Source organism: Aplysia californica, unplaced genomic scaffold, assembly GCF_000002075.1.
Source record: "Aplysia californica isolate F4 #8 unplaced genomic scaffold, AplCal3.0 scaffold00358, whole genome shotgun sequence".
In the NCBI taxonomy this organism is placed as follows: Eukaryota; Metazoa; Mollusca; class Gastropoda; order Aplysiida; family Aplysiidae; genus Aplysia; species Aplysia californica.
Window position 1 is genome coordinate 162,512 of NW_004797628.1, and position 25,122 is coordinate 187,633.

The 25,122-nt window shown below is 37.0% G+C and overlaps 1 protein-coding gene across 1 annotated transcript; it reads right to left on the reverse strand.

Annotated features, from left to right (window-relative positions):
- Window positions 1–2,264: 2,264 nt before the first annotated feature.
- Window positions 2,265–24,601, reverse strand: LOC101846665 (UV-stimulated scaffold protein A). Its single transcript, XM_005103084.3, has 15 exons — window positions 24,443–24,601; window positions 17,549–17,681; window positions 16,898–17,073; window positions 16,204–16,358; window positions 15,664–15,784; window positions 14,320–14,915; window positions 13,230–13,371; window positions 12,416–12,493; window positions 11,757–11,937; window positions 9,943–10,098; window positions 7,846–7,906; window positions 6,623–6,745; window positions 5,110–5,236; window positions 3,972–4,200; window positions 2,265–2,907 (listed from the first exon to the last, which is right to left on the reverse strand). The coding sequence occupies exons 1-15, from the start codon at window positions 24,465–24,467 to the stop codon at window positions 2,811–2,813; spliced, it is 2,400 nt and encodes a 799-aa protein (XP_005103141.1). The 5' UTR covers window positions 24,468–24,601; the 3' UTR covers window positions 2,265–2,810.
- Between the last annotated feature and the right edge of the window lie 521 nt (window positions 24,602–25,122).

The following is a 25,122-nucleotide window of genomic DNA, read 5'->3' on the forward strand; positions in this document are numbered from 1 at the left end:
AGAGAGAGAGAGAGAGAGAGAGAGAGAGGTTGTAGCAGTCATTACTAATGTCTATTATTTAACATGCCACAACCGCTAGATCACTTCAAACGATTGTGGCTTAAGAATTTGCTATTTTTAGAAACAGAGAGTTCTATTGTTATTTTGTTGTTATTTTTTAGTGACGCCCAGTAGTATTTACAGTCTCTAAAACTGACACAAATAACACATAATCGAGTTGTAAAAATGTATAATTTGTTTATTTTAATCAGGCGACCAATACGGTACCCATTGTGACACAAAGTTTGTCAGCCCATTGGTACATGAAGTCAAATTTTGCAATTTCATTAAAATCATAAATTAATTCAGGTGTAAATCATTTTCAAGAAAAAAAGTAATGCATCGTGAATACACACTGAACAACTTTGCTGCCAATATGGTACTAAATATGATAAGACTGAGACACAAACAATTTGTGAGTAGTAAAGAAGTAAACAGAAGAACAGCATTTCAATGGAGAAATGACATACATGTATCTGCCGCAAACTGACAAAACGCTTATTTTTATTCACAGCAGTTTCGAGAAAAAACGTTTTTTGTCAGGGTTACCATTGAAAAATAGAGTGCTTCCGAAATAAGAATTCTAATTTATTAAAAAACTAGTCACAGTTACACTTTAATTTTTTCACACAAATAGGGTAACTAATCAGGCTTTCGATTTAGCAAAGACACATTTTTGGCGCCAAAATGAAAAAAGGCATTTTGTCAACTTATAACAGATATATATGCCATATGACGTGTATACAAAAAGTCTCACCAGGAAACATTATTTTCTCCTCAAAATCAAACCATTTCATTATGACACTTAAGATTAATGTGAGCCGTTCCTTTTAGATTATCACAGTCACAGTTTGTGGGGAGAAAAAAATAAATAGAATAAAACGTAAGTTACAGAGTGTTGCTGGCATCTGACTACAAATATGATTTATTACCAATCCATTGAAAACATATTCAGAGAATTAGATGATGAGATAAAAATAAAAGCAGTAATGTATAAAATAAATACATCTACATAAGTATAAATTAATAAAGTTGACTTGCTGAAAGGCACAACAAAATACACTATCCTCTTGTACAGCATATCATTTACACCAGATTGCAAATTTCCGTTCGAGTTTGAATAGGTCATTAACCCCACGACTGCCACAAAATTTGAACATTTAATAACTAGAGTAGCGCTACATAGAGTCTATCGGTTCGCACCTAGAGCGGCGTTGCACACAGTTTTAATCGTCGAACATGCGACACTGTCGTGGTATGCATTTCTATGAGGTCTAGGAATACTGTCCAATCAGAATTGACTAAAAACGAGGCTATACAGCTAAAGTACAGTAGTTCTTTATTCTCTGAGTCTTTGAATGGTCGAAATTGGCCTACAATTCGTACCTGTTTGAATTACCAAAGTAAATATGATGAAATGTAGGGTGTGATGAAGTTGAAACTTGGGGGAAAACCAAGGGAGGTTAGGAAATACATAAAAATTCAGCTCATGAAGCGATCTCAACCAAACAAAGACACACTGAAAGTTCATTTCTTGGTCTACCGAAATATTGTATTTTTAAGTCACTAAGAGTCGGTTATTTCTTAAATTGACGGAATAGATGGGTAACGAATTAAAATCCTGATAGTCGCAACTATGATGAGAGAAATAAATAACTTGCACATACTGTACCTAAAAAGCTTATTTCATGAAAGTTCACATGACTACAGAAGAATGAATCTGTCTTTCTTCACTTGACAACATAAACTACAAAAGTCTAAGGCCAGTAAATCCATTAATACAATAATGCCCACAGCAATCAAAGTGAATAACAGCCAATATTGATAAAAAACTTAATGCATGGCACCAGGCTAAATGACTGGAAGCTAAAGCAAATGACAGAAGCTGAGTGATAGACTAAAAAAAGCCACCAAGTTATTCAATCAAAATCAAGCATATAGCATCGATAAATGAACCAGGCATGAAATATAATCCATTAAGAAATATATACATTCAGCAACTCAGCACAGTGAACAGAATGATTAATATAATAGAACATATGTGTATAAATTTCAGATTGCACAATATTAAGAGGAAATTGAATAGTGACTCTAGGTTTCGATATCTGCAAATAAGGGGGAAGAATCAGAAAAAGAAAAGATAAAAGAAATTAAACACTCCATTGGTTCTACTTTCTTAGCAATGTGTCATAATTAATATGCTCTGAAATACCAGCAGGGAACGATTATCTCTTTGAGAGACAGTCAGGGATTGAGACGTTATCACTGAGCCAACCCATGCTTGGTACAGATATCTGATCAGCCACTGACATAAATTCATAGTCCATGAATCGAGATGAAGGTCAAAGAGAACAGATTTTGAAAACAGCTGAACAGACAACAAGCCATTACAAAATCTTAGTCAAACCTATTCATCTGACTCTGTTTCTATCATCATCAGATACAGTGGTCCATAGTTTTTCCTTCCCTACGAATCAAAGGCAGAGATTTTAAGACTCTTTTTTAATTTTTGAGCTTTAGTCAGAAATAGCAGTAGGCCTACATAGTTTTCTTTATGTGGATACTATTCTTGGCTAATTATCTGGATTCAACAGGTGACAGGACAAATGTCTGATGATCCAGTCAAAACTTGGCTCTGTTGAGGTCAAACTAAGCCCAGTCAAAGGTCAAATCCTGTCCATTCCATCTCCAAATGCCTTTAGCACCTTCCTGAAACCTCAACTGTCGTGCAAATGGTTTTTCAAACCCATTACAAAACTTGGCCCGGCACATCATTTGAGACTGTAGTTGAACTGGCTCCCAAACTTGTCCCTCACTCGTTTGTAGTCGGCTCTGTCCAGGTTGGAACAGACTCGCTTGAGTGAAGATCTGGAAAAATAAAAGAACAGAAGAGCTGTCAGATAGAGTCAAACCTGCTCTCACAGCAATCTGTACATTGCATAAGACAATCATCTGTACGAAATGGCTATTTTTCATTTACTCTTTTGCGTATTTAAAAAAACCCATAATAATGACACAATGTAAGACGGCCGCCTGTCCTAGATGGGCATTTTGCTCCTCGGCAATGGGTGGCTGTCTTGGATAGTCTTCACTGTAAATGACAAAAGATAGACAAAACAGTACTGCAAGTTGAGAGAGTGAACCATTTAGACTGCAATTCAACTTACACAGGATCCAAAAGAATTTCCAACACATTTATGTTTCCTTCAGAAAAAGAGATGAGAATACAGACTGACTTTGGAGAATGCTTTCAAACAAACCTGTCTGACTTTCTATATACTCAATTCAAAATTTTCTAAACAGAAATTGAAACAATCTTTGTTTTGTTTGCCATGCACACAACTTATAGCTGCTATGTGCGTATTTGTGGCATCATGGTGGAATCAGGTGCCTATCAAAAGGATGACGTTGAAGAAGTCGAAGAAATCAGCATTTTTCTGCCCACTGGGAAATTTTAATCTGATTTTTTTCAAGGATTTTTATGTTCATTTAAAAACACATTTCACGGTAGATTTTACTGAAAAATCTTGATCATAGGGCACAGATACATGAAAATTTGCAGTTTCCAAGGACACCCAAGCTTTAGAAGTCACCAAACTTTGGCAGCTATTTTCTCGCTAATTTTAGTTTGGACACCAGATGACCCCCGACTCCATCAATTACTAATATCTCAATTTCTATTTGAGATAGGTGGGTATTTTTTTTTTTCATCAAAAGCAAGGGAAATAAACAAGCTTTCTGATTATTCCAATGACATCACATGCTTAAAAATTGACCAGCACTTGATTCCATCGTGTTAAGACACATACGAGCGTACATGTTAGAGGTACAATAACTCCAATCATAATCAAGGGTATGCCAGACACTGTTAGTTGCAGTAAGTACAGAGGAAAGATATGTTGAAAAATGATAGAGTATCATAGAGTACATACTTGTTAAAAACCTTGTTCTCCAAGCGTCTCCTGGTAGTGTTTTTACTGGCATGTATGTTTGTCAACTGCGACTTCTTTCGACCTTTACCCTTGCCTTTCCCTTTGCCCTTTGCTTTAGCTTTATCTAGAAGCTTCTGAGAACGGGCAGAGCCCAGGTCATGTCCTGTGGCTGCTTCAATTTCTCTCTGCAACTGTGGGTCTTTCCACGCAGGGAGTTCTGAGTCATCAGCTGTGGTGTTATAAAAACATTGCTTGTATATCAATATCATATATATATATACATACATACATATATATATATATTATGTATGTATTATTATATCTACAATATTTGCACGTTTTTTCCCCACCAAGAAAAAAAAAAATATATGAAAAAAACCCCCACAACAAAAACAAACATGCAACACCCCCCCCCCCCCCCCCCCAACAACATGTACATTGCTTACTTATAGACTGTGTTTACAGTAGCTAACAAAAAAAAAAATGACCACTGCCTAGATACTGGTATTATATTGAGGATGAAATTAAAATAAAACAACAAACAAACAAAATAATTCTCTCTCTTGACATTTTTTCGTAGGAGGTTTTAAAGTATGTCATGCGAATATTTGCATACACTTTAGAAGTCGAAAATTATTGCTAAACATGAATTCTCTGTCAAAACTACTGAGAGCAAAACAACCCTTTTTTTTGTGCTTATGATTGATTTTCATTGCAATTTTCAATGTCATGCGAATCAAAGCTCTTAACTCTTTGATAAAAAAAAATGCACACTCCTCAGTTACAAATTACAGGCCTGTAACAAAATGTGCGACAGGTGCACATCAGAAAAACAGCCAATAAGCTTGGACTTCAACAAATTACAGGCCGTAGTCTCTCATTACACAAATCATCAAAAGACTCGCCAATGTCTGTGGTGTAGAAGTTAGGTACTTGTTGTTTCCTGCAGAAGACCCGAGTTCAATTCTAGAGAGGGGAGATATTTTAATCGAGGATCTCGGTCTTTCGGATGGGATGTTGTAACCTTCTCAGCCCAGGTTGGCCCTGATAAGTAGAGTCAGAGGCTTATGAAATAAATTGTGTTGATTCAGGTTTTAAAACACCTATATTAAAAAGGGAATTGTTTCCAAAGACTCACCGGTCTGCGACTCCGTTGCAGGTGTCATAGCCACCTTTTCTTGTCCAGATGTTGAAGTTGAAGGCCTGTTTTCCATTGCTGGATTTCCTTGCTCATCTCGTGCAATTATTTTCCCATGGAATGGACACTGGGAAAAGTTTGAGTTTGAGTAAAAAGAAGTTTAACATATTAAGTCATTAAGTGCTGGGAAGAAGCGAGACGAATGGACAAAAACTAAAAGAGTGAAGGAAAAGAAAAGAGGTAGGACCTCCAGTGATGCCCTCCGACCGTCCGTTGTGAGGGGAGTGACAAGCTCATCATGTTAGAATTCACACAAGAAGGCTGAGAACTATGACGTTTATTAGACAGGGCTCAAGAATAAGATTAAAAACTTTGTGACCAAATTGATCATTACCAATATCTAAACTTTTGCTATTTTTTCCCCTTTATAACACTAGCAAGATCCTTAATCTTTACAGTTAGTAGTAAAATATTTGGGCCTGAAATGTGTTGTAACCAATGATTTAATACTGCTTCGATTCACCTTTTTCTCTAAAAGTGTACAGATCATAAATTAAACAATTAGCTCTTGCTATATGTTTTCCCTATTTGGATATAATGCCCTTTATCACAAATCCTTTCCAACGTTATCCCACTTGCCTTTTCTTCAGCCTGTGTAATCAACATCACATCAATAGGCCTACAATTATTAGTGGGTGATTGGCAGGTGCTCAGCTATGGTTTGCTCCTTCTTTCCAATTAAACATATTATATAGATCATACTTATCTCTCCTACTTTAATTTGTAAGATACTGTCTATTAACACTTCTATTTTCGGCACATATGACTTGATTGTGTTGCAAGTGCTGTAAAACTCTTCCGAAAACTACTAAACTAAAATATAATAGTTTCTTCCGCAACTTAAAACAGAATCAAGTCCAAGGCCGTAAGTAAAGGGTTTTATATTTCTATCCCTAGAGCGGATTCCAGTAGGAAGAAACAAGACAAAATCTCAGCAATGAAACTGATCAAGACTGTTCATTTGACAGTGTAGCAATTACGGACTCCTTTACAGTTTAGGACAATAAGCAGTAAGCACAGGCTCCAAGGCAAGGTCATGATATATATATATACATTCTAGCATGAACATAGCAAAACACACTCATAGCAAACAGATTTTACTGCCCTGAATTTATTCTTATTCTTATACTTGTACATGTATATTCTTAGTATTTAAAATATGTACATACCAAAGTTCATGCATAACAAAAAGATTTTCCTGTCCAACTGATTTTGCTTTACGCATGTGCTTGGCTGTATACATTGTTACACATCAACTGCTCCGTGTAAGACCCCATCATACATCACATTTCAGAAACAGTGTATAGAGGGGTTTTGAAAATGGGTATTCCAATGTAAAGCGCATTGAGTTACTTTTTTTTGGAAATGGACTATATAAATGTTATATATTATTATTATTATTATTAAGTTGTACAGATACAGCACATGCTGGCAAGGAAAACGTTATACACACCTTTACTCTGTCCATCCTTTCACACAGTTTTCCACTCGGCATCGGTGCTCGACATTTCCACTTGACCGGCTCAAACTTGCCCACATAGGTGAAGGATCTGTTCCGCACTGCAGCGATGTCATGCTGGGTGAAAATCATACACTGTTATTACGACCATACTATTACACAACACTTTTCTAACACTGAGTCAAGATATCCGACCCCGATGAAGAATTTTTAAATTGAATACTTTTGCTTCTCTAAATAAGGTATAATAAGTTGGTAGTTGGCAGGTACCCTGGTGTGGTTTGCTCCTTCTTTCCTATCAAACATCTATCTTTTGCCCTTATCTCTCCCCCATCTTTTTTTGTGTTTGTAACTCTCTAACTCTAATAACACCTTTAATCTCCAGCACTTATATGACCTAATTGTGTTGCAAGTGCCATAAAACGCTAACTAAAAAAAAGGTATATTAAAGTAAATTTAAAAAAATAAGGAAACCCATAAATCTGAAACAAAAAACCCCCAAACCAACCCCCACAAAAAAGGGTCTGAGGGCCTCAAGGTATTATATAGGTACAAAAAAAGAAGATATTATGATAACGACTGAACTTTTTGGCTTTCCTTGGGCCACAGGAATATTCTATCTTCAAAAAGCGATGTCTTTTCAGGGTAGTATGCCATTCTGCCACTTAAGTAAGTACAAAAAGTCACCTTTACAGAAAAGAAAAAAGGAAATTAAAACTCAAATAAAATAATAGCAAACAATGGCACAACCTATCCTCCACATTCTCTCCACCCTTCCCCTCCTTCCAAAAAAGAATTAAATTATTCAATTTCAACAACCCACTACACTAACAACAAATATCTCAAACAGGATGTTTTTAAAGTCCCCATCAACACAATTTAGATCATCTAGTTCTAGGAGGTGGGCTTTTGACCCTGCCTGTGAAGGCCAAACTGGGCTGAGAGGGATACATCACATCAGAAAGACCAATCTATTCAATAAAAATTATTTTCTCCCCAGTCAGGAATCAGACTTGAGTCTCCTGCGTGTGACAGCGAAGCACCCAATCGCTACACCACAGTCATCGCTCAAAAGTTATCATAGCCTCCTCCTTCCTTAAAAACAACAAAAGAGAAAGCCATAAAACAAAAGCAGGGAGGGTAAAGGTTACAAACAGTTGGTATTTTATACACATACATAGCACTACAAAGATACAAATGATAGACACAGGTCTTACATCAGAGGGCTTGTCGTGTTCCGGTTCCTTGGCCGTCCAAAACCGATGTAAGGAGTCAAATCTGCAATAATATAAACAAGAACAAAGAGTTGAGAGAAAAATAACAAAACAAAAAGTGCCAAGCCTTAACTACAAATAAATTCCTGTAAGTTTCAAAATGTGTAAAAAGAGGGAATTTGAGACCACCACTGCTTCTATAAAAACTAAGTGGAGTCTGCTTAAATAGAACACGGTTGATTCGAAAACTGCAGGAAACCGAAAGAAAATAAAATCTGTTTTTTTTTCTGTCTATTTAAGCAACCTCTCTGAACTGAAAATCCTTTTAACTCATTCGCTACGCCGAGCCGTGGGGGTCGGCGCGGCTAAAGTGCCGTCAGTATGCTAAGCCGTCCACGGCGGCGCGAGAACCGATCTTCATTTTTAGCTTAGATTCTATTCCAATCCACATATCCATGTTAAAATAAAGGTCATAATATAATGTTGACTTCTGGGTCGAGCATTTCCACTGAACATCGGGAATTTAGATTCAGTTTTGAAACGCGATTTCGTAGTTTATTCGACTTTATTTTATCGCGATGCCAAAATTATAGCCCGGACACCAGTTTTTTGTAATTTTACACAACAAAATCTATCATTATTTTGCCCTCTAAAGAAGTGTAGGACTCTTTTTTATAATATTGATACTATTGGACTCATATTGTCAATGTTATGTTATTGAGAAATCAATATTTTTGAGTGCTAGATCTAGATCAAGATCTAAATATTCAAAATATTTTTTCCTCCCCAAAATCACTACTTTTTGATGAAATTACACAAAAGTGCCACTCAAGACATGTATAAGTTTATTCCAAATGCAATTCTGAATAATTCCATATAAGATACGAGCGGGTTTTTTCTGTTTGTGATCGTTTTTTCAAGATTATACAAATTTTTAATTTTTTTCAATATCGGATGTTATGTTCTAAATGTACAAATATTATGGAATGTAGGTAAATAACTGCTAACTTTTCAATATTTTCCAGTTCTATATTCATTTATGGTTATTTTGATGTATCATTTGACTAGGTGCAAACATATTTTTTGAGTTTCATCAAAGATTATAGATTTTTTATTTTCAAATTTTATCCGCATCCAATCAAAACTGTGTTGCGTAATCGTCTCTTACAGGAACCAAAGTTGAAAAATACATAAATAAACATTGCAGATGTATTCTACAAACCATACTGAAAATATTGGTATATAATACGTTGATATTTATTTGAATTTGTGGCCCCAAAGACCTTTTCTAGACCCACTAGTCATCATCTCTCTCGCTCTCGCGAAAAAAAATTCGTCCACAAGCCGAAAATAATACGTAGCGAATGAGTTAAACTGAAGAAATTTGGCGATATAATATTTTTCAACTTCACTGACCACCTCTAACTTACCATAGCTAATGACAACATGACTCATCCACAAATCTCACAGAAAGCATCAGGCATAAACCAGTTTCCTCCAGGTGCCATTCCAGATCCACTTTTCACATCTCTCTGTTCCAGTTTGCCATATCTTTGTACAGACCCAGAACTAGTTACTCAATGGATCGAGATCTATAAGCTGAGTAAATTCCTTGTCTTTGTTATAAAAGTCTACCTGTCCTTACCTAATGTAGAGTGAAAAAAAAAATTACCGCTACTTTCAAAATAAACTAAAAGACAACAGATGCATTTGGAGTTTTAACACTACCAATTTCAGGCAATTATCAGATAAAAAGAAAAAGATTAAAATCTTATACAATCAAACCTACTCTATAGGTCATGTGTATACACAGCCACTTCCGATTTCCTTAATTGCTTATTTTTTACACTATACTATAAGGACACTGCGTAAGATGGCCACCTGTCTAATACGGACACCTGTCTCATAGGCCCACTTTTTTTTCTCTGACTCTGGGTGAACGTCTACACAGTTTCGAAGGTAGTTCATCAAGTTATATGGAATCCAAACCTTTGAGTAAATTCTGTAACTAGATCTGAAAATTAAAGAACACTTTCTCAAGTAAAAGATTAAGACAACTTTAAGCTTATTCTTTGTGGAATAAACCAGAATTCCACCTACTTAACTATAGAAGGGGCCTCCATCTTGTCTGGGTTTTCCCAGTGAGCCAAATCATCTCCAAACTGGACCACAGGTGCTGGTCCTTTCTTCTCTTCGCTATCATTGATTGGCTGAGAAGATCCTGAGGATGTGCCTGCCTCAGGGTCAGATTCCAAACTGAGAAAAAAGTACAAAGTAAAGTAATAAGAGTCTTAAAATCTCTTCCTACTTTTTTGTACATAATTCTTTGAGACTCTTCTCCAGGTTGCACATGATTTGGAGAGACTTACATTCAAGTAGATGTGGAATCCAACCTCGAGAGAAAGGGTTAACCTTTGATGACGAATACAATACAAGTCTTGGAAAGTGTTTGTTAATGGCCTCTACCTTGAGGCAGAATGAAAAGGGCAGTAATGAAGATGATAAGATGGAATCCACAGGGAGAGAGAAAGACAGGAAGGACTAAAAGCACTAGGAGGTGGGACTTAGAATTTCCACCAAAAGGGACAGGAATAGCAAAGTACAGAAGTACATGAAGAGTTCTTGTTGGTGGCCTATACTCCTGTATGGGGTGAGAAAGGTTGATGATGATGATAAAAGGAAAGCGCATGTGTACAGTATCGTTGACTTCTGCTTCTTGAGATAAGCTAGGGAAATATCAACGTCACCAAGCCAATTCACTTCAAAGCAAACTTACTCTTAATGACAGATAATATTTAATAGGTAAGATAAACATGTCTCTTTTTAGATACCTTTGACAGTCACTGTAGTCAGCAATTAATAATTGAGGAAGCTTTCTAATTATGTACAAAACACAGTATCTAATTAGTATGCTGACTGTCTGCAATGCTTTGTAACTTCATAAAGTAACCAAGAAGTAGGCCTATTTTGCTACTGATACTGTCACACCATTCTCAGTGCAAATCAAAAGTGAAATACTGCTTCGATTTCCCCTTCTCAAGTGTCACATGTACAACGGCAATATATGCTAACATTAATAAAACAGAGCTCTAAATGGACATGTTTTTTGTTTAAGTTACAAAACAAAATTCCTACTGAATGAAATGACATGAAACAAATGGAATACTCCCAAAACAAATTAGTGACTATTGCTTTTGAAAATTATTATGCATGCATAGAAAGAATGACATTCTTGAAATGATCTACAGAGCAATATCAACACTATGATAATATTACACCAGCACCTGATATCTCATGACCACAATCATAAAAGGGGAAAAGAGAAAAGGAGAAGCAAACCCATCTAAGACCCAACATACAAACAGCCAAATAAATGAGTAAGTGAGTGGTTGGCAGTAGCTCTGGTGTAGTTTCCTCCTTCTTTCCTATCAAACATTTATTATCCTTATCTTTTGTCAGTTACTATTTTGTAACACTTCTAATCATCAGCACTTATATGACCCAATTGTGCAGCAAATGCTGTGAATTTCTTAATAAACTAAAACTGAATGAGTAAAACAGAAGTTCTTATTGACCAATCATTAACTCTTTAAACCCCGGAACTATTTTCCACATTAAGATGGAATATTTTCCAGATCTCAGGAAACACGTAATGGAGGATACATGCAAAATATTCATAAAATGGTTAAAACTGTCAAAGTGAAAGAGGGAGAGGTAATACATTTATCTTACACTTGCGAGTCAAAATAAATCTATCTGGTTTCGTAAGAGATTGTATTAGCAGTAATACTTCATGCGCTCTGCGATCTGACCAGATGTTAGGACTGTCCACTCGACGACAGGGTGAGTTTCACTGGACGTTCCCATCGTCCACTCGGGGTTATAAAGTTAAGGACCAAAGTACAAGGACTTACTTCTTTAAACCAAGACGAGCCAAAGCCGCTGCTCGTGACGTCGGGTCTGCTAGGTCTGAGACGAGTTCTCTCTCTTTGAGGCTCCATGAACTGTCACTCCTCGATACACTAGGCAATGAGGACGATGAACCATTTTGTGAGGTGCCAGGCTTTTCCCTTGACTCAGGGGTATCAGTGAGTCCTGCAAGAGTCTCCCATTATTCCCAAGTCACAGTAAAATTGTTCTACAGTCGTTCCTCTTACTATTAAAATACAAACTAGCTCAAACACATCTTCAGACATAATACTATATAGGTATTATTGTTATCATTATCATTAATATTATATTAATAATATTGTCATTATCATTGTTATCATCATTATTATTATTATTATTATACACAGGAAGGCATTTACTTGTAATGAAAAACTTTATTGAATTTAATATAACTGAACAGCTGTAATAAATATAGCAGTTATATAAAGAGCAGTCCCTTTCTAGAATATGTAATGTTGCACTGGTGAAAACTACATGTAGTATTGAATTTGGTAAAATTAAAAGAAAAAAAAAGCAACCAAAAAAAAAAGAAGAAAAAAAAGCAGCATTCTTTTAAAACACAATTGCAAATCTTTGAGATAAGAAAAGAGTAGAGTTATAGAGACAGTGATGGTTGTCTTACCATACTCATGACGCATATGTTGCGGAATATGAGGTTCAAATCCTTCCTTCTCTGGAACATCCTCGAATTCCTCATCATCTGAGGGGATAGAAACAGGCAAATATTAGTTCAATCTGCTAAGCAATCATGATAAAACATCATCATCATCAAATGACAAAAACTGCATCAAACATCTGTGATCATAGTTCGCCATTCAATCCTATGCTCGGATGCCCTAAAAAATGCTATATTATCCAGATCTTTTCTCATCACCCATCTGTTAAAGATCCTTAAGTAAGTAGCTCTGAGTCTACCCCTGTCTTCAGTTTTGCTAGGGAGAGCCAGATGTCCAAGGCCCTTATGTCTATTATGTATGACACAAACAAGAATATATATCTACAACTCACCTTTAGTGGAAAAATGTTCAAATCTCAGGCAATAAAGCCCACAAGACACACACAAGTCTCAAACTTCAACCAGAAAAGAATGCACAATACTTTTGAATCTCTAGCTATACATAATACTATTGGCACTTTATTCTCTCTAGACTTAAGCTAAAAAATCCCCAATAAAACCAATCAACATTTCATATCAACACTTTTTTAAATCACTTAACATACTTTCACATGACAAATAAAACCTATTCAGCTTACAAACAAATTTCTATTCGATGACCGTAAGATGGTATTACTCGCAAGCCCTACTCCCGTATTTGAATATTAATCTGATACTTTTATTTCTTTTCTTGTTTCCTTTTCTCACAATGTGATCAATCTGTGCTAACTCACTACCCTTCAAATTGGACAAACAAACAAATGCAGCAATATATACAAACCTGAATCATTATTCTTTGCAGCTGGCTTTTCCATTGAGATGAGCTTCATCTCAACACATTTTTCTTTGATGTGCTGGAGATGAACTTTCAAATCAATTAAGGCCTTGATGTCCTCATGCTTGCCACCATTCTTCCCGAGAATCTAGGGATAACAAGCAGGGAAGGTCAAATTTCATGCCAAATCATGCTATTATGGAAAAAAATCTCACAGTGTGCCGATTAAGGCCTTGTTATATCATAGTTTTAAGGAAAAAAACAAACATCTTCCTGAAACCGATCCCTGCCTATAACAGGATTTGGCTATAATAGGGAATCAAGTCCGTCCTGGCAGTCCTTTTATCACAGTGGCCCATATTTGTAATAAAAACACGCACCTACGATGAAAGCTAGTGTATGAATTGAGCTTGCCTTTATAGGGTGAGCATTCAGGCAGTCTTAAATATCCCTTTTGTGTCCCAAAATCAACAGGAGTACATTTTTTATTGTTCTTTCTCTCTATCCAAGTTTTGAAAAGTGTAGTTACACCCCTATCAACACAATTCATATCATTCAGGAGGTGAGCTTCGAGCCTGCCTGTCTCTTCACTGTCAGAGACGACCCTGGCTAAGAGGGATAATTATAATAGATAGCATTTTTATAGCACAAATCCCGGCTCAATAGCAAGCTCTATGCGCTTCACAATCTATACTACCCCAGCAGACTTGAGAGCATTCAGAAACAACCTCAACTTCCTGGGAAGCATACAGAGCAAGCTGCCATATAGGTACTAAAACAGTAACATCTGATAAGATATTTCACTGTATATAGCTGGGTACCCATTCCCACCTGTGTGAAGTGAGGAAAAAGTGCCTTTCCCAAGGACACAATGTCAGACCCCCGAACCCGCAACCTCACGATTAAGAGTCCGGTAGCCTAACCACTAGGATACAACATCCAAGCAGAAAGACGGACATAAAAATTCTCCATACATGGGAATCAAACTCAAGTCTTCTGCACGTGATGGTGAAGCATCTAACTGCTACGCTTCAGATGCCCGTTTCTCTTTCAGTCTTATCCTATACTGACATTTCAGTAATAAAGTGTAACCTACCTCTAGCCACTTTGTCACTCTGGGTAGGAAAACGGAGTTGATCTGTTTGCTGGCATCCTTCAGAGAGCGCACAATGTCCATATTGTCTTCTGTCTCTTTCACTGACACATGACCAAAAGCTGGGACCTCGACGGTCAGACTCATACCAGGTCGAGACAGACCATGGGCTTGGAGAGTCTCTTCATCATCATCATAACCATCATCTTCCTCATCGCTTCCTTCTGGCTGGTCAGCACAATTTTCTTCATCATCTCCCTCACATAATGAAGCTGCCATGGAGGCTTCCATTTTCTCCACACAGTCATTGTCTTCCCCTTTGTCCGAGGGATAGCCAGGCTCACCGGAAACTGACAACACCTTAGAGTTCACATCATATTTACCACACAAGCTTGCATCTGATGATAGTTTTGATTCATGACTAGAGTGGGCCAGAGAATCAGTTCCATTCCTTGGTTCAGCAAGTTTCGATGAAGTTAAATTAGGTGAGGTGACAGCATCATCAGGATCAAAGAAAAAAAGATCGTCTGGCTTAGGTAACAAAAGTTCTAAACAACTTTCTGCTTCCTTTGCACAGTCATCTATTTCTGACTTGGTCTCTGAGGAAGAAAGAAATATAATATACATGCTCTTTTCTGTTACGCTATAGAAATTCCAAAATACAAATGACATTAACCTACTATGAGATTATTATTCTAGTTCAATTTTTTACATACATATATCAACCACTCAGTACAAGACTCCATCATTTGTCACTTTTCAAAATGGTGTAAGGAAGACTCTTGCACTAAGCAGTCTAAATGTATTTTGGGTCCAATATGTCATTTGCATTTAATATAGTTCAGATCCACAGTGTTACATATCTCAACCACACTTCATGCTCTTAATGTTTACAACTACAAAATCACAGTTTCCCACACATGAAAATAAATCACAATGCAACCACAAATTGGATAAGGTGAGCTAAGAAAAAAACAGCAAATAAAATTGCTTTATGTGATCACCCGCATACAATTGTCCAAAATTTGCCCTTTCAGTGTGACAAACCACAAGATTGACAACAGAGACTATTAATTTAATATGGACTAACATAAACAATAACAACTTTTAGAATTCCAGTAATCATGTCACATCTTAGGGGATTCAAATGATAAGAAGGGAGAAGATGGACAGTACTTTCCTTTGATTTTGATAGCAGCTGTCTGCTGAACTTTAAATTCCCCTGCTTCTAAACATAGATAAACATAAGCCACATAAATATCATTGATTCATTATTAAAACTAGATTCTTAACCAGTAATAGCCCCCCCCCCCCTCCCAAAACAAAGAAAATCACAGGATGACCAACCTGAAATTTCCTGTTCAACTTTACGCAGCTTATCTGCCATGATTTTTTTCTTTCTTCTCTCCTCCTCCTCAATCCTTTGCTGTTCAGCAAGATTTTGGGCTTGAATGTTAGTGAAATCAATCTGAGGAGAGACAAATAGCAACAGCAACAAAATGTAAGTACACATTTTCAGCACTGTGATACTAGGGAGGAGGATGTGCAAGTGATCAAGAGGGTCAAACATTTGAGGAGAGACAGACAAACATGGCCTGTGCTCCACTGGGAGTTAAAAAGGGCACGAGAGAGAGAACAACATAGGAGGGAAGTAAAGAAAGCCTCAGAGACCAGAAAGAGGAATTTAATAAGTTTTAATTAAAAGCAAACAAATTTAGAAATTTTGCTGTTGCTACTACTGTGGAATTAGATGGGCCAACCAAGATAAAAGGGCAACTGCAAGCACTTATTGAGCAGTTTTCTCAACCAAATTTTTTAAAAGTAGCGTTATAATCAAGGCAAATTGATGAAATATTTCAAACCCATTACCTCCAAAAATCCACTCACATTTTTGCAGTTTTTTAGGTAGTCATATCCAATGACCAGCTTCCTATATCCTTGACCAAACTTATCATACCATCTCTGTACAGCATGCAGAGTGTCAGTCTTCAGTTTCTTGGCAACAGACTTCGGTGGGGGCAGTGGCTGCTTCACCTCTGTCTCTACAATTTTGACATTCATGGAAATAGATATAATTAAACACACACACATACATAATAAAAATTTTTTTTTATATAATATAAACACACACACATATATATATTATATATATATTATATATATATATATATATATATATATATATATATATATATATATATATATATATATATATATATATATATAATATTTATTATTATAATAAACACCATGTCAGCCACTATCAAATGTAAAGTAAGCAGGGAATTCTGTATTTCTTTCAAACTATGCGAGCAAAAGATTACCAAAGCAAACGAGCAAATGAATACTTCCAAGATTGTTCATTCTAAAAACTGAATTTAAAGGAATGAATGAAATAAAAAAAAAAGTAAAATTTGTGTTAAAAAAAAGAGCAGCACTGTTCATATACATGCACCTTTTTAAGCAACATTTCAATATCAATACAGAACTTCCAATAAAAAAAAAAACCCCAACAACAAGCAAAAATGCCATAACAGTTTAAAATTATTATAGATTCTTAGCAGTAACATTTTGGTATTACCAGCTGTTAAAGCAAGAAAATCTTGAAGGTGAGTGACTAGAATTTCTCGAAATGCATGAGATCTGTTGAACAATTCGTCTGCCACTTGAAATGCTGACAGTCGTACTTCAGAATGCTTTTTCTTCAGATGTCTCATGATGAGTAAAAAAGCAAAGCGAACATAGTCATCAGACTTTCTGAGAAAAAAAAAAAAAAAGTTGAGGTCAATTATATTCTTACCTCTAGCTTCATCAAAGGGTACAAACAGCTGAATAGGATGTAACCTTTTCATGAATGCAGTCACACCTAAATTACACTTAAAAATCAATTGAGGTTGCCTTGTTGTAACAATATTTTAAGCTGTAACAAAACTATACTACATTCAATTGAAAAATTAAAGGGTGCAGCTAATTATTACTGTATTGTCTTCTTGGCTCAAAAATGTCTTAAAAAATGTATACTTAAACTAGTCCCATCCTTTAGCATTCCGTAATGAGATCCAATCTTGACAACTTTTTTTTAAAAATGAACTTTGTTCACAAGGAGGAAGAACTTGACACCCTTCATTTATATAAAAAGAAATATGAATCATTGCATATTTATCATACTTATAATTTTTACTATTATAAAGATGAAAAAATAAATATCTAAATTTACCCCCTGACAGCTCACCTGCATAATTGCTTGAACTTCTTAACAATCTTCTGATCCAATGAAGGGCTTCCACTGGAAGTGAGTTCTTGCAAACATTTTTCTAAAGACTTTACTGTTTCAGGTTCCAAATTGGAAACAGCTGCCTTAATTTCTGCAATAACAAAGGAGACAGCCATGAATATTGTACCATAAGATGGTCTCATCATAAGAAACAAAGTGGCTCTCTACTCTCTAGAGCTTTTAAGTTCTTAGTCTTTAACAATACCGTCCCCTCCTCAAACCAAATTCAATTGAAAGATCAGTCAAAACTATCCTTTTGTCTAGGAGAAAAGTGGTTATATAATTAGACCGGTCTCTGTCTTAGACAGGACAAATAAAAATAAAGAAAACAAAGCGTTCCCTTCTGAGGTCCCAACCAAAGGTAGTAGTAAGGCTATAATAACAAGTGTTGAATGTTCTTGCCATTTAAATTGATCAAGTACTCAGGCAGGTACTAGAGTATGCCTACTGAAAAACAAGTCAAGTGAGTACTCCCAAGGGCTAAAACACTTGGCCCAAGACTTGGGTAGGCCTACTTGATTGGATTCAAACATAATTGGTATCTTAGTCATCTAGACAGCTCTTTACTTTATTCCCATCCAATTGATAAATATAAAAAAATATAATTCATATAATGTTAGGCTGAAAAAGTTAAAAGGTAAAGGAAGCCTACTTAATTTTGAATGGCGCTCCAGACTGGAGTGTTGTAAAAAAAAAGGCCGGCTCTATTTCTCCGAACGCTTGGGAAAATAAACTTGAACTCTATTTCTCCGAACGGTTTACGTTCTCGAGATTTGTTGGTTATTTGAAAATGGAGTGGCCTGTGCGTGTGTGTGTGTGTATAAGGTGTGAATGGGAGGGGGCGCGAAGGGATTTTTAAAATTTACATGAAGGATTTTAGTTTTTGCTGTAGGGGTGACTAAATGCAAAATAGGTCACTGCAAAAGTCGACATTGTTTTCTCACAGTACCTTTTATTCGAAGACATTTTCAAAAGAAGTATATTCCGGGAACGTTGCCCTAATCACAATTGAATTATCCGAATAGACATTTAAAAATCTATAGCTTTAGAAATTTAATTCGATTAAAAAAATGCTTCCACCTAGTCCTTGCAGAATAGCAGAATGAAAGATGATGCCGAAATACAGTAAAACCTGCCCTGACGGCCACCTCTATAAGGCGGACACTTGTACAAACGGTCACTTTCCCTTCCCCTCCTTGCGTTTTTTCTATATAATTTAACAGTGTAAAACGGGCACCTGTCCAATGCGGCCGCGGCCACCATATTTTAACACACAAGCCCTATCACACAAAGCAATAACGCCTGTCTTAGATGGCCACCTTAGTGACTCCATTACGTTTTTTCATAAATTGTGCATTGGCCCCTGGCGTTGTGGGAGAGCCGTCATATTTCAATCCCCTGTCATTGTTGTTAGATAGTCCCTCCAACCAATCATGTTGCGTAGGCCCCTCTCATTGTTGACCAATAGGCACCAGTTTTCAGCTGTTGGTCAGGTAAGCGTGTGATCCCTCATACCCCATAAGCCCTGCCCAGAACTCATACACATATCGTAAGTGAGATGAGTGGTCACTGTTTACCCTGTCTGTAACTGTAACAAAGTAACAACATGAACTTGCGACAGATGTGTCGCTCGTTCGCCTAGTGGTTGCGACCAATGTGTTTGTTTCAACATGGCACACGGTCTTCCTCGTCTGATACATTTCGTTTTATTGTCACCCTTGTGCAAAATCAGCGACAAAATAAAAATTACAAACAAAATACAAAATCAACAACAACAAATCAATAACGATGCGGCCACTTTCAATTGGGACAGGCTCAGAATGATGGAAATGGTTTGTTTTCTTCGTCTTGATCAGTCCTGCCTAAGACGGCCACCTGTCTTATACGGCCACTTTTCTCCTAGACAATGGGTGGCCGTCTTACACAGGTTTGACTGTAGTCTCAAAAAAACAAAAAAATCTTGAGAACGGAAATCGTTTGGAGAAATAGAGGTCAACTTTATTTTCACGAGCATTCGGAGAAATCTAGTCACTTCGGTTAAAAGAAGCCTCTAGGCAGGCCTACACGGTAACCGTGCACGCAGTCTCAGTATCTATGTACACGGTAACTGGAAGGTCCACCCTTGTCATAAAACAAGATTGTTCACTCAGCCAAAAAAGTGCAGTTCCTATTTTCAGTCAAGTTTTTTTATTTTGCGTTTTTGCTTCATTCCGATTTCTTCCAAATATTTTTCAGAAGACTGCTGGGTAAAAAAAGCGGTGATTTTGTAGTTTCGTTCGTTAAAGTCCAAAGCTGAGACCCTGAATTGCCAGGTAATCGTGGAGGAGTGAACTAAGTGTCAGACTGGAAGGAAACACTAAAGCCAGAAAATCAAAATTCAAGCAAAGAACTTCTTCAGCAGTCCCCCCTCCTATTATTGATTATTATTCGCTGGTTTGGGCCCCAAGGGTCAAGAGTAGGGAGGTTTCACGGGGGCTTGCCCGGTGATCTTACACGTTACATTCCCAAAGTCTACTCTAGATTCTAATCCCCGACTCAGACCTCGAAAACTTTGAACTGGGCCTAAAAATAAGATAAGATAGATAAGATACATCTTTATTGTCCAGATCCTGGCACATTGGTTTGGTGTTCCACCACGAGTACACACACACACACACACACACGCACGCACACACACACACACACGCACACACACAAACACACACACGTACACACGTGCACACACATGCACACACAAGTAGGCTTACAATCACATGCATAATATAAATGAGCAGCAATATAAACAATAATAAAATCGTAATGTTATTTTGATGCATGCTCTAAGGTCGTAAGTACACTAAACAAGATGGTTTAAAGATGTAAGCATTTTGATAGATGATGGTAAAAATGACCTTCTGTATCTTTCTTTGTTACAGATCAGAGGCATGGGTCTTTTACTTCTGAGTGATGTTTTTATTTGAGGGAACAAGGGATGTTTGTTGTCTAAAAAGATGGAATTAATTTTCTTAGTGCAAGCTGTTATGTACAATTCATCCAAGTAGGGGAATGAAGATGTTGAAATTTTACATGCTTTCCGTATTAGTCGATTTAATTTTTCTTTATCTTGTTGTCTTGTGTTCCCGGCCCATGCAGTTATACAAAAATTGATCATACTTTCTATGGTTGAATGGTAGAACATGGACATCAATGTTTTATCAACTTAAAAATACTTTAGCTTTCTTAGAAAAAATAGTCTTTTGTTCACTTTTTTATGCAGGAGAGAAGTGTGGACACGCCAGTTGAGTTTGTTGTCTATTGTAACACCCAAATACTTATAGTCTGACACTTGCTCGATGTTTTCACATTTCATTTTGAGTGGCTGCAGGGGCAGTAAAAATTTTTTTTTTTAAATGCGGAAACTACCGTAATTTTGTCATGAACGGATGGTTTAACAGTGGTTTTCGGTCTTCCATCACGATTTTGGAAGCCATTGAGTATACGCTAATCTAGATCATCTAGATCTAATAGCGGTCGCTCGTTACGGAAGTCCTCAATTGAAGAATTCAATGTGCTAAAGTATAAGATCACCGATTGCCCCACTGACCTAACAAAAACATGGAAGGGGGAGGGGGGGAGGGGCATGCCTCCCTGAATATTACCATAACTTGATGTTGTGCAGTTAGGTTGCATCCCAGTTCTTTGTGTTGCTAAGCCTATTTGGTCATCAAGACTTCCGGATTTCTTCTCTGGATGTAAACAAATGGATCGTGGACTTTAATAACGAACGGAACTACAAGATCACCAAAAAAGGTCCTATCTAACCCGGAATTACTTTTTAACTCCTCTATCAGGGTGGTGCAAAAGCTCGGTCCGAGTCTATTAAGTGTCACATATAGAGTAATTGTACCGGTTCGGGCAGCACGTTTTTTTTGTTGCTGTCGGGCACTGGAGTACAAAAAGATCGTTTAAAACTTTGTTTTTAAATCTAGCCCCAAAAGAGTTTCACACAAACCTAAAACAACCTCCCTTACTTTCGTTGAAACAACAGTTACGGCAATATTTTGCTAAAAAGAGTCCTTAAGACAGCTTTTTCTTCATCAACTGAGCAAAACAGCGTGAAGCTCTTTCCCCGGAAGAGTTAACATTGGTTGTGGATGAAGGAGCCTGTGGCCTAGATTCTACGTTTTGGTAAACTCTGAAGGCTGGAGAGTTATTTGCATACGAGGCCCTGTCAAGGATGAAAGAGAAATTGCCGTTTAGTCTCGCCGTTTTGCCCAAAGGGGGGGTGCCCGGATTGTAACATAAAATCCGTAGTTTCTCATCCTTTGGGCACAAAAGATAATATAGAGCCAATGGTTATATAACAAAGAATAAAGAATTTGTGCATAATTTAGATAATAGTAGAATCAGATACAGCATATTAACTCAGCCAGACACCAGTGTAATAGAGTCAGATACCAGTGAGTAATACAGTCGGATATCAGTGTAGCAGAGTCAGATACCAGTGTAGTTGAGTGAGCCAGATGCCAGTGTAGTAGAGTCAGATACCACGTAGTAGAGTGGGTCAGATACATACTTATTAAAATAGCTATAAATGGTGAATACCACTTTAGACAAACTATCATTGTGTCCAAGTGTTGATAACAAAAATTAAAAATCATGTTATTAAGCTTGCAAAGAAACAAATGTGATAATAATTGAAAATGACCGAATGTCAAAATACTGCCCGAATCCATGAGAAAACCAAAAAATTGTGACTGAACACGTATAAATCGGGCGTCACTTTTGCACCCAGTAAGGGCCTCAAATATGAGAACAAGCTGAAGGCCACCTCTATTCTCACCCCGGGTGAGAATAGTGCAGGCGAGTCTTTTAGCTATTCTCACCCGGTGCTCGTTCACCGTTATAGCCTAGATCTAGGCCAACCGATTTTGCGTTCACCCTAAACCACAGAATTCTGCACTGTGATAACAGAAAAATTGTAGAATTCTGTGCCGTGAACAAACGTTCCATTACTACTGTTAGCCTACTAAAAGCGTACAATTTTGTCTGTGGGCAGTGGAGAGAGAGAGAGAGAGAGAGAGAAAGAGAGAGGAGTAGCGCGAGAACTTCCGGGCAAAACAAAATGGCGACCCGCGTAGTTCGGCTCGATTCGAAAAGTTAAATAGCAGTAGCATCTTTGCAGACAACCAAATTGATTTACTTTTGTGTTTTACCATCATTTTAAAACTTTGTTTTGGTCAATTTGATCGTCCACACCGATTGACAGTATTCAGAAAGAGACAGAGAGAGAGAAAAGGGGAGAGTAGATCTTGCGAGAACTTCCGGGCAAAACAAAATGGCGACCCCCGTAGTTCGGCTCGATTCGAAAAGTGAAATAGCCATCCCATAGCATCTTTGTAGTCGATAAAATTAGCTTACTTTTGTGCTATGACGTAATCTTTTCTTTGCCTTTATCCATTTGATCATCCACATCGATAGAAAGTATTTTGAAATTAGGAAAAACAGGTCTTGTTTCACACCGGGTGAGAATAGCCTACGGTGGCAAGTCTCACCCTGGGTGAGAGGTCGATCGTATTTCTATTCTCACCCCGGGTGAGAATAGCCACTTCCCAAGCTGAAACAGGTCATTCCTGGGGTCATCCAATCATAGGGCTTCCTGTAGCTGGTTTCGGTTTGTCTCTAGGGCAAGGCAGATGGGAGATATAGCTTTAAAGTCGTCGTGCCTGTTTTCGTCCTAATTTTGACCGAACCGGTAATTTTACTCTAAGCTATAGAAGAAGAAGAGTACAACAGCAGTCCACAGTCTCAGTCACCACCACAGTCACAGTGTAGGCTAATTCTTGATTCTATATATATAGATTCTATCTAGATCTAGATCTAGATCTAGAATCACTAGATCTAGATCTGGAATCTAGATCTAGATCTATATATATCTAGAATCTAGATCTACATTAGAATCTTCAAGTATAGATATAGAGAGATCTAGATGACTAGACTCTAGATCTAGAGTCTAGATCTAGACTCTAGACCTAAATCTAGTCTAGATCTAGATAAGATATATCTAGAATCTATATCTATATAATCTATTTATCTAAGAAAGTGGCTATTCTCACCCGCCCGGAATTTCTCGCAAGATCTACTCCTCCCCTCTTCTCTCTCTCTCTGTCTCTTTCTGAATACTGTCTATCGGTGTGGACGATCAAATTGACCAAAACAAAGTTAAAAAATGATGTTAAAACACAAAAGTAAATTAATTTGGTTGTCTACAAAGATGCTACGGCTATTTAACTTTTCGAATCGAGCCGAACTACGTGGGTCGCCATTTTGTTTTGTTCTCTCTCTCACTCTCTCTCTCTCTCCCCTGCCCACAGACAAAATTGTACGCTTTTAGTACAAGACAAGACACAAGTACAGTTGTAATGGAACGTTTGTTCACAGCACAGAATTCTACAATTTTTCTCTTATCACAGTGTAGAATTCTGTGGTTTAGGGTGAACGCAAAATTTGTTGACACGCGCACCGGGTGAGAATAGCCACAAGACCCGCCTGCACTATTCTCACCCCGGGTGAGAATAGAGGTGGCCTTTATCTAAATCTAAATCTAGATCTAGATCTAGATCTAGATGATCTAGATCTAGATCTAGATTCTAGATTTTAGATCTAATCTAGATCTAGTCTAGTATAGGATATAATCTATATCTATATCTATATCTAGATCTAGATATCTATATATCTAGATCTAGATCTAGATCTAGAGTCTAGAATCTAGATCTAGATTTCTAGATCTAGAATCTAGATCATCTAGATCTAGATATAGTGATATAGATTCTAGATCTACTTCGTACTACAATACAATAGATCGTTGTTTACCCTTTTCAACTTGAAACCCTGCCATGAAGCCAGTTCAGTCCTGTCATCAGGAAACAAACCATATATGCAACTGAAAATGACAAACAACGTCTGCTTTGAGCTAATATTATGATGCGAAAGTGCAGTTTCAGCAGCAGTCCGATGTAAACAATGATTGAATGGGAACCGGAAAAGGAGAAGGCCAGAGACCATACTAGTTTTTCAGACGAAAGAGATTTCATTTCAGAAAGAAGATAATAATAAATAATTAAATTATTATTACTAGACTAGATCTAGATCTATTCAGACTTATTTTTCTGTAAGTCAAAATTAAAAGTATAATGCATGTCCAATTATGTATAATTCATGCATATTTTCTCTGAGACTGTTACATGTACATGTATTATTCTGTCTTATAAAAGCACACTGAAAAAAACAATGTGCATAATTATACACTTCATTCAAGTTCATACGATCAAAGCCGACATAATATCCCCGTTCTTAGTTTTTGTCCGATTTATAAGTTTCTCTAATATTTTTTAAACTATAGATCTATAATTAAATTGACAATGAATGTGCGTGCACAGAGTGCGTTCAAAGCCTTGTTTTTGTCTTTGTCTCTTACTCTTAGATTAGATGAAAGGTCCCCCCTCCTCCCATGAAATCACAATTTCCATTCTTGAAATGTTTGTAATTTAAAC

What these genes read in the sequence shown, in the direction of transcription:
- LOC101846665 (XM_005103084.3), bottom strand. Translation starts at nt 24,467, where the DNA reads ATGGCAGGGTTTCAAGTTGAAAAGG. An exon ending in GCTCGTCTTGGTTTAAAGAA is followed by an intron (nt 10,099 to 11,756) that starts GTAAGTCCTTGT and finishes CTTTTTTCTCAG; the next exon opens with TTTGGAATCTGACCCTGAGG. An exon ending in AAAGGATGGACAGAGTAAAG is followed by an intron (nt 5,237 to 6,622) that starts GTGTGTATAACG and finishes AACTTTTCCCAG; the next exon opens with TGTCCATTCCATGGGAAAAT.